The following is a 16052-nucleotide window of genomic DNA, read 5'->3' on the forward strand; positions in this document are numbered from 1 at the left end:
GGCGCCCCAGGAAATCTTTTTTTGATTATTTCCCACCCAATCATTTAAAAATGGAACAGGCATTTTCACTCATGGGTGGTAAAACACAGGTGGCAGGCCTCACACCCCAGCGCTGGAGGATCCCGAAGCCCCTCCAACTCATGGTCTGGTCAGACTGTGAGGAGCGAAACTGGAAATTAAGTGGAGACGTGAGGGCTTTCGTGAAGAAGGGGCAGTCACACCCTCCTTCGAGAGTTACTTTCACACCTCAGCCTGAAGTCACCATCCTGAAGTAGGGTCACCTAAGAACTAGCTATGCAGCTAGAAAAGGCCGGTTGGTTTAGGTTGTGTCAAGGGGTTAGGTGTGGACCTCAGACTGGATGAGGCTCACTGACAGGAGCCCTCCAAGGTCATCGAAGCACGGGGCGGGGGAGGGGAGTGTTGCGTGTTTTCCTAACAGCAACCAATTCTGACACCAACTTCGTGTCCTACGATTCAATTCTGACACCAACTGTCAGACTCCACAGGCTTAAGGGCTCAGTCCCCACAAGACTGCCCTCACTTCAGACATTAGTCACAAATACCAGGTCCTCCGGTTACCCACACTCTTGTCCAACTTGGCTACAAAATCGGGGGTTCCCACAAACATTGCCTTCGGATTCAAAAATTTGCTAGGACAGCTCACAACACTCAGGGAAACGCTTTACTTACAGGATACACTTCAGGAATAGCTAATGGACAAGAGGCACAGGAGAAGGGATGGGGTGGGAGTGGGGCATATGCAGAGTTTCCACGCCCTCTTCAGACGTGTCACATTCCCAGCACCTCGATGTGTTCACGAGCCCAGTAGCTCTTCGCACTCTGTTGTTTAGAGATTTCGATTATGTAAGCATGACTGATTAAATCACTGGCCATTGGTGACTAACTCAGTTTCCAGCCCCTCTGTTCTGCACAGAGATTGAGGGTGGGGCTGAAAGTTCCAAGCTTCCAATCATGGCTTGGTCTTCCTGGTGATCAGCCCCCATCCTGAAGCCTTCCAGGAACCCACCCAGAGTCACCTCATTAGAACAAAAGACACTCCTATCACTCCTACCGCTCAGAACATTCCAAGGGTTTTGGAGCTCTGTGTCTGGGAACTGGGCACAAAACCAAACACATCTTATTAAAGCCCAGTAAGCTCCCAACACCACTATGTGCTGTGAGCAATACTACACAGCACTCCATGCCCCAGCTCAAATCCCATGATAATCCATCAGGTAGAATTAGGAGGTAGGATCTTTCATGCTCTTTGAGCAGATGAGGAAACTGAGGCACGGAGAGGTGAATTAACCTGCTCAAGGTCACACGAAGCAGTAAGTGAGAGAGCAGGGACTTGAACCCAGGCTGTGGGTGCCAAAGCCCTTCACTGTGTAATAGCCACACTCTACCCACGTGGGAAGGTCTAATTATATGTCATTGATGGACCCCAAGACTGCTTTACAGCAGTGGTTTTCAGTCAGGGACTATATTTTGCCCCTAGGGGATATTTGGCAATGTCTGGAGATATTTTTGATTGTCACAACTAAAGAGGAGGCTGCTATTGGCGTCTTTTGGGAGAGACCAGGGATGCTATTAAACATCCTACAATGCACAGGACAGCTCTCCACAGCAGAGCTGTCCCCAGGTTTCAGCAGTATGAACACTAACCTTAAGGTTGAGAAACCTGATTTACAGGTTTAGCATGTGTTTTATGCCAGTTTTTTCTTTTTATAGATGCAAGTAATTAGAAGCCTTGGGAATGGAAGTTTTGTTACAGCAATGTCACTCAATTCTTCCAAATTAACTGTTAAAAAGTATACTGCGATCATTCTTCTGAATGATTTATCAGCTGACAATTCCATTAGGTTCTCCTTCAATTTTGTTTAAGCAAACCTTTGAATCACTCACTTCCTCAATTTTCTGGAAGCATACCATAAAGATTTCACCAAGGCTTCTAATATGACTATTAATTACACCCTGGACACTTTCTCTGTGGCATTCTGGTTTAAGCCAAGATCCTCAGAATGGGTGAGGTCAGTTAAGACATTACTAATTTAAACATATCTTCCAGTGTTATATTTTTTATAAAGTGCTTTCATCCTCTAACAAGTTTTAACTTTTCATCAAAACTCTGCAGCTGCAGATTTGACTTGTTTAATTTATGGAAATGTTTGCCATGTAACATAATTGGAAATGCCTGTCTGTTACTGTCCAGTAAAGCAAGCAGATCAGACATGTTTTTGTCAGAAAGAATCCAATTTTATTTTCCAATTCAAATAAGCATGTTAGAATATATTCCAGTGTCATCCATCTTATTTTTTTATTCTCAGTTCTAAGAAAGGTAGACGCGGGTAGATAGATTGGTATGTAGGTAGAACAGATACATGGTAGCCAGATAGATAGATAGATAGATAGATAGATAGATAGATAGATAGATAGATAGATAGATGATAGAAAATGGCACAGATTAAATGTGTGTTGCTACTCTCAGTACTTACTTTGATGCCCCTTTGCCCTGATATCAGGTGGGCATCCCTGGACAATGGTACATTCTCTGAAGGAAGTAAGATTGTTAAATAAAAAATGCCTTAGCTCCTGTTGCCCCACTGTACAATCCAGGACAGAATTCTCTTTCTCTAATGCTTTGTTATGCCTTTTATATATATATATAGAGAGAGAGAGAGAGAGAGAGAGGGAGAGAAAGAGAGACAGAGGGAAGGCCTGAGTAAGACTTTATTTTGTAATGAGGGAGAAGAGTAAGGAGACTGACGATGCTTCACCTCCTGGGCTGGGAGTGGGGGTGCGAGGGGTATGTGTACCTCAGTTTGAAGACTTCCAGTTAAAACTCCCTTGGCTTTTGCAGGGATTGAAGTCCTGCCTCTGCCCTTTTTTCTTTCTTTCTTTCTTTTTTTTAAATTAAACATCGTATCTGGGAAATCCTCCCTATCATTCTCTGGAAAGCCTGCCTCACATCCTGTTGTATGAACGTCCTGTGACGTAGCTGACCCGTTCCCCAATCAGTGGATACTGGTTTTCAGTCTGTTTGGCGATTACAAATAAGGCTGCGTCAACTAGTGGTGGATACAGTTGTACCTGGTTGGCACACGTTGGGGACAGTAGCTGGAGGGCGAATCCTGCCCGTGGGATTGCTGGGTCAGAGGATGGGCATTTACAGTTGGACCCGAACCACTGCCCACAGAGGCTGTGTCTATTGACCCTCCTGCTGCAGTGGATGCGATTAGATTACCGCTGCCCCTCACTCTGCCCAGCACCGTGTGCTTGCAAACGTTTTCATCTTGGCTGATTGGAGGGGTGAAAAAATTCTATCTCGCTGTGGTTTTATTTTGCATTTCTCTGATTGTGAGTCAGGTCATCGTCTTTTCATATGTTTGCTTCCCTCTGTAATTCCTCTTCTGGGAAATGTCTGGGAAATGAGCCTTTTGCCCATTTTTCTATTGGATTAGTCTTTTTCTTGAATTGTATTAACACTTTATTTACTAAAGAAATGGGCTCTTTTTCTGTCAAAAGTTCTGTTGGATACATTTCCCAGCTTATCACCTGCTTTCTGACTTTAGCTATGCATTCTTACATGTGTTGTGCAGAAATCCCTAATTTTTATGTAGTTAAATTTATCAATCTATTTATGACTTTTGAATTTTATGTCACACTTAGAAAAGCTCCCTCTGAATTTATTCTTTTTAATTCTACTATGCCTTTTTCCCTCTCTTCCTTTTTTTTGGTTTGTTTTCTCATTATTTTAAGATCCTTGATTCATCTGGAACTTATTTTGCTATAGGAGTAAGATAGCGACCTGGCTTTGTGATCACCTATGGTATCATACAAAATATCATTGGTCTTTGTTTCTGGTTCCTGGAACAAAGCTTCTCAAACCCTTGGAATTTCCTGAGTGACAGCAGTATCCTTCCTAGAAAGCCCACTATGGGTTTAGGCTAATGACCATGATTTAGTGTGGGGTCCCTAGAAAGGCTCAGGGTGGGACTGGACACCAGAAAATCCAAGGAAATTGAGGGCTGGAACTTTCAGCCCCACCCATCAACCTCTGTGAAAGGGTGTGGGTGGGGGAAACTGTAGATTAAGCTCTGTAATGCTCAAACAATGGCGATTTGATGAGCTTCCAGGTTAGTGGAGCACCCACTTGCAGGGAAGGTGGAGCACCCCAGTTCCACAGGGACAGATGCTCCCATGCTAGTGACCCTTCTGAACCTCGCTCTACGTATCTCTTTATTGGGCTGTTCTTCTGCATCCTTTATAATAAACTGGTAGATACTAGGGACTGTTTCTCTGAGTTCTGTGAGCCGCTCTAGCAAATTAATAGAACCCAAGGATGGGGTTGTGGAAACCTCCAATTTATAGCCAGGTGGTCAGAAGCAGAAGTAGCAACCTTGACTTGCATTTGGTGTCTGCAGTGTGGCAGTCTTGTGGGACTAGCCCTTAACCTGTGCGTTCTAATGCTATCTCCATATAGACAGTGTCAGAATGGGGTTAAATTTGTAGGACACCCAGTCTGGGTCCACCAAGAAATGGAGGAAAAAAAACCCATCAGACTACCTCACGGTCCCAACATCATTTATGCACTTATCCCTTTCTTCACTGGTATAAAATGCACTTTTTTAAAAAAGTTTTATTTATATCTCTACACCCCACGGGGGCCAAACACACAGCCCCGAGATCAAAAGTTGCATGCTCTTCCGACTGAGCTAGCCAGGTGCCTACAAAATCCACTTTTAACACAGGCATAGTCTTTCGAGCTGCCCCCATTGACCTGTCCTATTCATGTCTAGGACTAAACTGCCTTTAGTTCTGCTCTTCCTACCATTACTCTTGTATTTCAGAATTTTCGGCTATTCTTGCTTACGTATTCCTCATAAGAATTTTGGCATTGCTTCCTAATGATCCCCGAAATAAAGTTGATGTTTTCCTTGGACTCACCTTAAATGAATCATTAATTAGGGAGAATAGACAACATTTAATACTGAGTGCCCTTATCCAAGAACAGGGTGTGCTTCTCACTTGTTCGATTTTTCCGCTGCTCCATTTTGAAATGTCCAGTCAGGCAGCGCCTGGTGCTCTTGGGAACAGCCATAGCCTGAGTGCGCCCCCTTGCTCAGTGGGGGCAGGTCGCACAGCTCCTCAAGATCAGGGGGTCTGCTTGGTTGGACAACCGCAAGGCTGAGGGAAGGGCAGCTTGCCATTTGCCCCTCTTCCTGGAGCCTGTCCCGGCAGCCACCTCTTCTCTGTTGCAGAGACTTGCAACATTTGTGGTTTAATCACACCTCATCTCCACAGAAGCATCTGGAGATAAAACCTGATAACTTCCTTGGGAATGGGGTCAAGTCTTCTCTTCCCTGACCGTCGATACCTAGGACTCATCGCAGGGGAGCCAGGAGACCATTTGGCTTGGGCCACCCAGTCACAAAAGGCCTCAAATTTACACTTCTCACCCCATCATCATTTGAGATGAATCACACGGAGGCAACTGGAAGAACATATTCATTAAAAACTCAAGTGTGAGGGACGCCTGGGTGGCTCAGTCAGTTAAGCGTCTGCCTTCAGCTCAGGTCATGATCCCAGGGTCCTGGGATCGAGTCCCGCATCGGGCTCCTTGTTCCGCAGGGAGCCTGCTTCTCCCTCTGCCTCTGCCTCTCTCTCTCTCTCTCATGAATAAATAAATAAAATCTTTAAAAAAAAAAACAAAAAACCTCAAATGTGAGTCCCATTACCAGACCTCATGCCAGCAAGGCACTAGAAATTTAATATAAATCATGTACCTGATTTGTGAATAGCAGAGCTATATTGTAGGACATTGCCACATATAAAGGAATGCTAAAAAAAATTAAGCCTACATATTTTGAGTAACACATAGGTATCACTCAAATCATAACTGGTGTAATGCTTTGTGTTTTATCAAAACCTTTAAAGTCATATCACGTTACCACCCAAATTCTGAATCTTATGATAGAAATACTTCAAGTACAGTGCTTTTTGTATCCAGAGAAATAAAACAATATTATCTTACGTTTTAGTGTTAAAATAAAAATTAAACATATACCATAGTTTCTGCAATTCCGTTTGGGCATAACTTCATTGTTTTCAGATGTTGGCAGCCTCTAAAATGGCAAGTGTCCCAGGGCTCCCTTGAGGACGGCAAGGCCTGTCAGCGCAGCATCTCACCTCAGGGACCCCCGGCTTAGGGAAATCAGGGGTTAAGCCCTGTCTTACTCACATAACGATTTCCTTTCGTGTCTGCTCCAGCATCATGTACTGCGTCCACTCCTGTTGGGTTTCATAGGTCTTAGACTGATCCACGATCTTTTGGAACATCGTCCTCTTCCTGCAAAACACACCAGTTCGTTAAAGGAGCTCGTCTTAGAATAAGGCAAACCCCGGGGCTTCTAACATTGGCTGTTTCAGACAGAGGCTTCTGAAAACAACATAATTAACAAAACAAGGTGGAAAGAACCCAGGCCCAGGAGTGAAGACCTAGGTTCTCACCTAGACTCTGTCACCAATGTATTACCTGGATCTTACTTAGCCAATTTTCCCCCTGGATTTCAGCGTCTCATGGATACAATGGGAGTGAGAATATCTAACTCCCAGGATTGCAGTGAGAGTTACTGTTTCATAGCACAAGAGCTGTGCCTGGCACACAGAACATATTAAATCGATTGGATCTATGGTGTTTATTATTATAGTCATTGTTATGGTTATTCTTGTTCTTAAAATGAAAAGAAATACCAACTTGAAATACAGGGCGAGGTCTGTGGCAATGATTGCTATATCCATCATGTGGATTGCATGCTCATGCTGTCTGCGATTGAGATTTTGGAAGATATTCAGGCTCTGAAGAGAAAACCGTAGAAGAGATGTGAGAAGTGATGCTGGCAGGATAGTCAGCTACTGATGGTGACCCCCTATGGTGGGAGAGGCAGCCCAGGCCGATGGGAAGAGTGCTGCCCGGCCACACTCAGGCTTCTTGTGAGATGGGGGCTCCCGGCAGGCAATGCAGAGGGCCCTCCACCCATCCTACCTCATCTCTCAGCAATGTTTTGCCGAACTCCAAGTGGTGTCTTTCCAAGATGGAGGACCCATGGAGCTTGGCCAGTGGGTTCTGGGATCTGAATGGGAGACACACACACACAATCAGTATGGAATGGCCAAGAGGAAGGTTAAAGACGTCATCCAGTCCTGCCCCCTCCTAATTCTGCAGGCAGAGAGGCTGACGGCCAGCACTGAGAAGGAGCTTGTCACACGGTGAGATAGTGGGAAAGAAGACTAGACATCAGGTCTCCTGAATCTCAGGCTTTAGCTTTCTCCACAGCTGATTCCGAGCCTCTCTGGGCTCATGGACTCCTTAGAGAGGCCGTTGAATAGCGTGTGCCCCAAAGGCACACACACATACAACGCCACAGGCAATTTTAGAGATTTCTGGGTTCTCTGTACTCATTCATGGACATTGGCCCTGGGCCATACTTTAAGGATCACAAGGCCTTGATGAAATACTTGAGTCTCAGGAGAAGCTAGGAATTCCCACAAGTGGTGTGTTTATTCATGTCTTTATTCAATATATATTTGTTGAGCACTTACTGTGTGCCAAGCACTGAGCTCAGTATTCAGCTTCCCATAAGATAAAGTGTAAACACGACCTCTAGCCTCAGAGCAGCATGTTCTAGGGCTTGTTTATGACTTACAGGCTGTGGGCCCTGGGCAGAGCCTCAGTTTCCTCCTCCATAATATGAGTATAACACTAGTCCCTGATCTACCCAGCCTACAAGGTGGTTATGAAGGTCCGCCAAGACCATGGTGCAAGGACCATGTTTCAGAGGCTGTCTGGAATGTAAGCTGTGTGAGGACAGGGACTGTGTCTGCTACCATGGTACCTCCTTTGTCTAGCACAGGACCTACCACACTTATATTAGGAGCATTACAAATACAAGGTGAATGAGTGAGCCAGTGTCAGTTACTAACATTTGGCTTAAATTCATTCAGCAGGTAGGAAGGCAGAGAGGGAGGGAGTTTCATATATTGCTGTGATAGCAAATTACCACGAACTTAATAGCTTAAAACAGTAAAGATTTATTATCTTATAGCTCTGGAGTTCAGAGTCTAAAATGGGTCCACAGAGCTGCTTTCCTTCTGGAGGCTCTAGGGGACAATCTGTTCCCTTGCCTCCTAGCTTCTAGAGGCCACCTATCTTCCTTGGCTTGTAGCCCATCCTTCATCTTCAGAGCCAATAGTGCGGTATCCTCTCTCCTCTCTAACCTCTTGCCTCCCTCTTAGAAGGACACTTCTAACTACATGGGGCCCACTTGGATAACCCAGGATAATCCCTATATTTCAAGATCTTTAATCACATCTTTGAAGTCCCTTTTGAATATAAGGCAACATATTCCCAGGTTCCAGGCATGGTGCCATGGACATATTTGGGGGTCATTATTCTGTCTGTCACTGGAGTTTACCCAGACCCACAGGGCAGGAGGAAGTAAGAAGCTGTGGACCGTGGGACTTTCCCTTGGCCAGTGAATCTGCCTGAGAGCCTTTCAGATCTGGGTAATGAATCCTGGGAACGGGAGGCAGAGAAGGGGGACAGTGAGGGCCGACTCACTTCATCTGGTAGAGGTTGTTGGTGCCTCTGTGGTCAATGTCATGGCAAAAGGCAGCGGTGACCATGGCCAAGGCCTCCAGGTCCGTGAAGTATCGCTTCAGCTTTCCAGTCTGGAAGAGCAATCAGAGGTGCCACTCATTCCTTCCTTACAGGGGTTGGAAGCAGAGCAGATGTGAGGGGGAGGCCTGGGGCTTGGGAACACAGGGCTGACCTTGGCTCTGTCCCTGGCACAATAGTTTGACCAGATGTTTGTCTGGGACTGGGGGTTTTTTCAAGGGTATGGGACTTGCCATACTAGAAGTGGAACAGTCCCAGGCAAACGGGGATGGTTGGTCACCCTAGTTCTGAGCGATCTTAACTGGTCCAGTCTCCCTCCGGGCCTCAGTATCCCAATCTGCCTACTGGAGGTAGGGTGCACTGGACTAGACAGATGGTTGAGAAATTGCAGCTGTCAGGTTTTAGGATCTGGAGGGCTTTTGAACATGCCCAGACTGGCAAAACAGACCCTCCACTGGTTTAAGCACAGCCCAGAAGAATCTTTCCCTGAGCCTCCTTCAAATACTTCTAGTTTATGCTGGGCGTTGGAGAACAGGTTGGGGAAGAGCTCTGGAGAGGTGATGCTGACTCTGTGACTCTAAGAAATAAATCAAGTCTCAGCGGTGTCACTGTCATCTTCTGTGGTGGCCTGGCCAGAATTCCTGCCTTGAGGCCCTAGTGCCTATCCGGCCCCACCATTCCAGCCATGAGGGAAGACCTGAGGAGGAGGGGGGCTGGACAAGGCCAGAGACTTGCATCATAATCTGGATGGGAAACATTTTACATGAAATATGAATCTCTGAACTCTCTGAGCCGAAAAGACTGACACAAATACACATAGGTATATCCATCCAAGGACACCGTGGCAGTGTTTGTAACAGCGAAAGGTCGACAACGAGCCCTGTGTCTAACAGTAGGGGGCTTGGCAAAGATATCCTGGTGTATTCGAACAATGCAGAATACTATGCGGCCATAACATGGTATCATGGATAAGCCTCGAAAGCATCATGCTGAGTGAAAGAAGTCAGACGCAGGAGGGCTGATACTGTCCGAGGTACTTAGGGTACATGCGGTACTTAGGGTAGTCAAATTCATAGAGACAGAAAGGGGAAAGTGGTCACCAGGGCTGGACAGAGGGAAAAGGGGAATTGTTGTTTGATGGGGACAGAGTTTCTATTGGGGAAGATGAAAAAGTTCTAGGGGCGGATAACCGTGATGGTGGCACAACATGGTGAACAACGTACTTAATACCCCTGACTGAACCATACACCTGAAAACGGTTAAAACAGGGAGTCTTCTGTGATGTATATTTAACCACAATAAAAAATTAAATATATGGAGAACGTGATTGGTATAGTTTTTCAAATGAAGAAACATGTTCTAGGATATAACTATTCAGTTGGATATAAACAAACAGACACTCTGTGTGTCTGCGTGTGTAAAAATAGGTCTCGATGCTTCTAGAAGAGGATTTGTGAGGAGCTCTGCCATGGTTATCTCTAAATAACCGCACTGGCGTTGCGGGCAGCCTGCCCTTTCCTTCACTTTTTATTTTATACAACTCTCTCTGCCCGGAAGTCACGTAGGCTAAGCGTGTGCTCCTCTCGCGCCATTTTTTTTTTTTTAAAGCACCGAAGCGAGAGCAAAGGGGCTACTTCCGGGCGCTGGGGGGAGGTCATCCGGTGGGGCCGGAAGCGCCCGCCGCCGTCCGCCGCCGTCTCCCGCCGTACCACCAGCAAGGAGAACATGGTCTGTCCCACGTTGAAGCCGTGCCGCCAGTTGTGGTAGGTGATCCTGCGGTAGCCCTTGCTCAGCGAGTACATGAACCGCACCAGGGCCTGCGAACACGGGCGCGGGAGTGAGGCCTGGGAGGCCCTGCCCCCCCGACCCCCGCCCCCCGACCCCCGACCCGGGGCCGAGCGGGCGAGCAACAGCTGCGGGGACGCTGGCAGAGTACTTTGCAAACGGCTAAATACGAGCAAAATGGACGTTGTTGGGAAACCAGGTGCGTGTGAGACCCTCCACTAACCCCGCTAACGGAGCGTCATCGGGGTTTCCCAAACTGGGTCCCGGAGAGCTACCGGGGAGGAAAACCAAAGGGGTCTTTAAGTCAGTGGTTCTCCAACGTGAGTGCCCATCAGAACCACCCGGAGGGCTTGTTAAAACACACACTTTCTGATTCATTAGAGCTAGGAGAATGCGTGTGTGTGTGTGCGCGCGCGCGTGCACAACGGAGACTTTGTGCTTCTGATACATTCTCAGGTAGTGCTGTTGAGGTTTGGGGCAGCACTTGGAGAACCGCTGCTTGAATCAAACAAGTCTGGGAAATTCTGAGCTTAACCCCCACCCCCACCCCAGCCCCCCCTTCCCCGTCGTCCGTCCCCAGGCCCCTAGATTCACAGTAGGCTGTAAGGAATCCTGCAGGGGAAAAGGCCTGTCTAAACTGACCCACAATTCCCACCCTTGTTTCACTATTAGTTCCCAATCATGCCTTGGGAACTCAGTGCCTCACAAGCCACCTTGAGAATCCAGCGCGCCCAGAACACTACAGTTCAGAGGAACTGGGTGTCTCTTTCCTGATAAATGACTCACCTGTGCAACATGACTAATGCTTTATAGCCTCAAAGCTGAAGGTGCACTGTTTACAGATTGAGTTTAAAAAAAAAAAAAAAAGCAAGAAGAAAAAAGGAATCGGAAGAGGTTTATTTTGACCTTACCTCCTGAGGAATGTGAAATTTGTCCACCACTTTGAGCTCATAGTACATCTGTATCCCGCATTTCACCAGCTCCAGTTCCGTGAGGGGCAAGTCGCTGAAGTGGAACTTATTGATCTCGAACTTCTCTGCATCTGGCAGCTCTCCTTGCTGTGTAAGGAGGGGCGTCCAGGGGTTGGGGCACCTGAAGGTTCGTGGGCCCCTCCCCCGGCAGCCCCCAGCCCTGGCCCCATCCCAGGTCTGCCTGGAGGATCAGAGCAGGGTGGGCAAGGGGCATGCTTTGCGAGGCAGCCCCCTGCCCTGCGCACGCTCAGGGCACAGCCTGCGAGGTTCTGCCCTGCTCACCAGGATCTCAGCGAGTTCCTCTTCCTCGCATTCCCAAGGCTCCTTCCCGTACACCTCTCTGGTTTTCTGCCAGTGCCCAAAATAGCAGAGAGAGAGAAAAAAAATCGGTTACTATATCTGAGGTCTGAATATGGCTCCACTTTTCCATTTCCATTCTCCTCCTTCCTCCAAAGTGCTTGCAGCGGGGGCCACCAACTCAGAGAGGCTGCCCTTCACCATTCATTGATGGGCAAAATAAAAGTCCTGGGCTTCCGGCTGTGGGGACCTGCCTGCAAGTTCAGCTTTGCCACTTACTAGCAGAGCTGCTTAATGCCTTCGATCCTCCATTTTCTCACCTGTAAAATGGGGATAATAAAAGTACTTAACTGGTGAATTAAGATTAGATTTATGCCAAGTCATTTTGAAAAAACATGTATACAGCTAGATGAAATAATGCACGTAAGTCCCTCAGTGCAGTTCTTGGCACATAGCAAACACTAGAATTAAATAATATTGCTGATATTCTTATTGTTTCTATTACTGACTGGAGTCAGAAGGTCTTGCTCATGGTCCTGGCTCTTCCTCTCACTTACTGTGTGACTTGGGGCAAGTTTCTTCCTTCCCTGGGCCTATTGTACCATGCATGTGCCAGAGGAGGGGGGACCTGGACCCAGTTTCTTGCTTCTGATTTCTTGACCCAGAGCATAATCTGTTCACTTTTCACTGGTTCCCTGAGGCTATGCTGCCAGAGGGCCCACATATCCATCACTTGGCTGAAATCATGGACTGAGACAAGCAAACCATGAGTCAGTTCATCCAAACTAGATGATTTCTCCTTTGAATTTATCAGTGATTGGGATGAAATGATCAAATTTGTTGTGATATCTTCCGAGCTTAAGAAATCACTTCTGAAAACATTGGCCTGTATTGTTTCAACTTGTGAGATCTATAAGCAGGGTCCTGGGAGCTTAGCTGGACATCTTATCCAATGCCATTTGGCTAACTCAATTGACTTCTAAGATCATGATCTCTTTGAGAACAAAATTCCAGGAATGATGAGTCACTAATCACCATATATCTTTCAAAGTACCTCATCCAGTTTCCTACCCCAGGTAGGACTCTCCTCTGTAGCATCCCTGATAAATGATCACCCAGCCTCTACTTGGATACCTCTCTTGACAGGGTGCTCACTACCCCATGAGGCAGGCCCTGTTCATAAGAATAGTAGAGAATTTGCTCATTATCCTGATAAAGTTTAAACGAGAACTATTTAATGAGCTGGGTGATTAGGGGACAAGGTACTTCCCCCTTCTGGACCTCAGTTTCTTCATATCTGCAACAGGGATAGAAACACCCTGCCCACCTTAGTGTGCGGTTGTGAGCATCAAACAATACACTAAGTGTGAAATTGCCTTATAAACTGTAAAGTGATGAAACTATGTGAGGACTCCCTACTAACATCTAACTCCTTCTGTCATACTTCCTTGCTCACCAAACTCCTCTGTGATCTGATTGGGTTTCTGAGTGAGCTGGCCCCATGGAGGGAGTCTCTGAGAAACTGACCATTGTCCATCGGGCTGTCAGAGAGAGCTTCCTCTCAGAGTAGGTGCTGTGGTTGGGTGACTCCATCTGTACTACCAAGTCAGCCCTCAGCACAGTGAAAAATGGAGTTTCCAGAGCTGTTAAGCCAAGATCTGGCCCTAAGACTGAGGTGGCATGCAAAGGACAGCTGTTGTCAAGCCACACAGATCAGCCATTATGTATGAGTCGCTGGTATTCGTGGAGCCATCCATCCATCCGTTGAATGTGAGGGGCCCGGGACATCCCTGTGCAAGGCCAGCCCACTCGTCTCTGCCTTCACGGAGCTTGAGTATTGCTCTGGCCACGTACCAAGGGTGTTTCTGCTAGAGCAGAAACAATAAAAGAACTTTACCCACCAGGATTTTCTGGATTTCTTCATTGTCACACTTCACGTGGTATTTTACCATGTCCTGGAAAATATCCTTCCTGTTTTCAAGTCTGTTCATTGACTCATAGGTGTCAGGGTTTAAGACGGACCAGCCCAGGAATTGAGCCAAAGACTGAAAGGAAAGAAAAGAAGAACATCCAGAGGCAGAACACCCAGGCTTGATCCTGTCTTTGCAACTTAAGGCAAGACTCCAGGATTCCATTTCCTCAGCTGTACGATGGGTTTGATCAGCTGGGTGTTGCCCTCCTCAAAGAGATGGTGTGAGGATGAAGATCAAACAATGGATGGGAATGCACTTTAAAATAAAGTTCCAACACACATAAAGCATCATTCTTATCTGTAATAACTTTACCCAAGTATGTGTACCCATGTGGGAACAGGAGGCATATGGGAACTCTGTACTTTCTGCTCATTTTTGCCATGATCCTAAAAATGCTAAGAGGTAAAGTTTATTAATTAAAATTTGTTTCAAAGGGAATGTGGATTTCTCTGACAGCACATGGTAGTGCAGAAGTGGGAGCAAAGAGAGCAGACATTTAGGCTGAGTCAGAGTCGCATCGAAAAGGTAAGCTCCCACCCCTTCCCAAGTGAGGGCCCCCCACATGCTGGCAACAAGCCAACGCTGCAACCCAATGGCAAAGGCCTCCTCCCAAACCATACCTCCATGAGGGTCTCGTCCATCTCATCAAAGGGCTTCCCATCTTTGCGATTGTAAAATGTGGCCACCCCAACAATTTCTTCCTTCTTGTTCACAATTGGCATAGAAAGGACATTCTTAATCATCCATCCGGACTCATCCAGAGGCTCTTTCTACAAGAGAAGCCAGAGTAGGTTACAAATCTGTTACTGTTCAGGAGGACCTTTCATTCAGAAGTCTGGCCAGAACTGGCCCTAGAAATAGCAGTCAGAAAAGGACAAGGGAACAATAATTCTGTCTGCTTGTTATCAACAACATATGCAACAACAGAGGAGGAGCAGAGGGGTTCCAATGAGTTTAAATACCATATAGTTCACCAGCCTCTGTGCGTCAAAACTTTCAGACTTTCTGCCATGCCAGCTATTTAGGTCTGTTTAAAAAGTGCCTGTGCTTTCCAGGTAATATCTATAAAATGAAAACTGCAAAACAACTAGGGTCTGTGGGTAGGTGGTAAACAAAGCAGATTGTGGCTATGTCAACACAACCTTTGGCTTAATGATGGGCTCTGTGCTTTTTTTACACCTGCCTGCTCTGAGAAGAGGTTAAGGTAATCTGGAGTGTTTCACCTGCTTCTGATCGTTCAGAGTCTCTCATTCACGGTGTCTCCCACACACTACCAGTGCTGGAAAGGGCTTAACAAAGCCATCATTAAAGATCTTGTTTGTTTGTCTCTTGACTCTGTTTTTTTTTTTTTTAAGATTTTATTTATTTATTCATAAGAGACAGAAGCAGAGGGAGAAGCAGGGAGCCTGATGCGGGACTCGATCCCAGGACCCCGGGATCATGACCTGAGCCAAAGGCAGACGCTTAACCATCTGAGCCACCCAGGCATCCCTGTCTCTTGACTCTTGACGTGACTTCCTGGGTTACTTTTGGCCTGTCATTTTATCTCAGTGGGCCTCAATTGTCTCATCTGTAGATGGGGATGGTAGCAAGAATCTCTGGCTCACGGAACAAATGAGACAAGGGAGCTGAAATATCTCGGTCAGTCGTAAGGTGTCCCTTTATGAGTCATTTCCCCTCTGTCTGAGCCTCTCACTTTTATCATTTATAACATGGCAATGACTAGACTAGGTCATTTCTAGGCTCTTTTCTCATGGATTCATAAAATATTAAACGTTTAACTGAGCTAGAAATCGAAAAAACCAAGGCAAATGAGGCACAAAAGTTATCCTCAGGTTGCTCATAATCTGGAAGGTAAGCGAGCAACTGCACAGCAGGTGGGGAGCTTCTTATGGTTCTGGGGGAACCAGAGGAGGGAAGGAAATCAAGGAAGGCTTCCTGTACTTGGAGAGTCTTCCAGTTCCAAAGTTCTAAGATTCTTAAGGTGGTGAGATGGTGATGAGGATAATGATGATTTCAGTAACACTGGAACTCAGCACCTGGTGGGAAAGTGACTCCAGGAGGATGCAGATTACAGCCCAAAGAGCAAGGGGCTGTTGGTCAGGAAACATGAGTTCCAGCTCTGCCTTCCCCCCAAGTCTCTACCTAACCTTCGGGGAACCCCTTCCTTCTGAAGGCCATGATAAGGAGACAGGTTTTATTGAAAGCCAAACAAGAAAGCATTAAGGATTTTTAAGCAGAGAAGTTACTTGATGCAGCCTGAGTTTCGAAAAATTACTCAGGCTACTTTATAGAGGATGAGTTGGAGGAAGAAGCCTAGAATCTAAAAACAAGATCAGATTTGATTTT

The 16052-nt window shown here is 46.4% G+C and overlaps 1 protein-coding gene across 1 annotated transcript in view; it reads right to left on the bottom strand.

Moving 5' to 3' along the window:
• The window catches only part of LOC118006722 (rod cGMP-specific 3',5'-cyclic phosphodiesterase subunit alpha), a 57123-nt gene that overhangs the window by 10848 nt on the left and 30223 nt on the right, over window positions 1–16052 (bottom strand). The window contains exons 9-17 of the mRNA XM_034999478.1: window positions 14324–14473; window positions 13632–13775; window positions 11716–11781; window positions 11374–11520; window positions 10387–10494; window positions 8621–8730; window positions 7046–7133; window positions 6758–6858; window positions 6242–6349 (exon numbers count right to left, since the gene is read on the bottom strand). Coding sequence (XP_034855369.1) covers window positions 6242–6349; window positions 6758–6858; window positions 7046–7133; window positions 8621–8730; window positions 10387–10494; window positions 11374–11520; window positions 11716–11781; window positions 13632–13775; window positions 14324–14473 — 1022 coding nt within the window. The remainder of the gene's footprint in view (window positions 1–6241; window positions 6350–6757; window positions 6859–7045; window positions 7134–8620; window positions 8731–10386; window positions 10495–11373; window positions 11521–11715; window positions 11782–13631; window positions 13776–14323; window positions 14474–16052) is intronic.

This window comes from Mirounga leonina, unplaced genomic scaffold (genome assembly GCF_011800145.1).
Source record: "Mirounga leonina isolate KUSES-001 unplaced genomic scaffold, KU_Mleo_1.0 Mir_99, whole genome shotgun sequence".
Classification (NCBI taxonomy): domain Eukaryota; kingdom Metazoa; phylum Chordata; class Mammalia; order Carnivora; family Phocidae; genus Mirounga; species Mirounga leonina.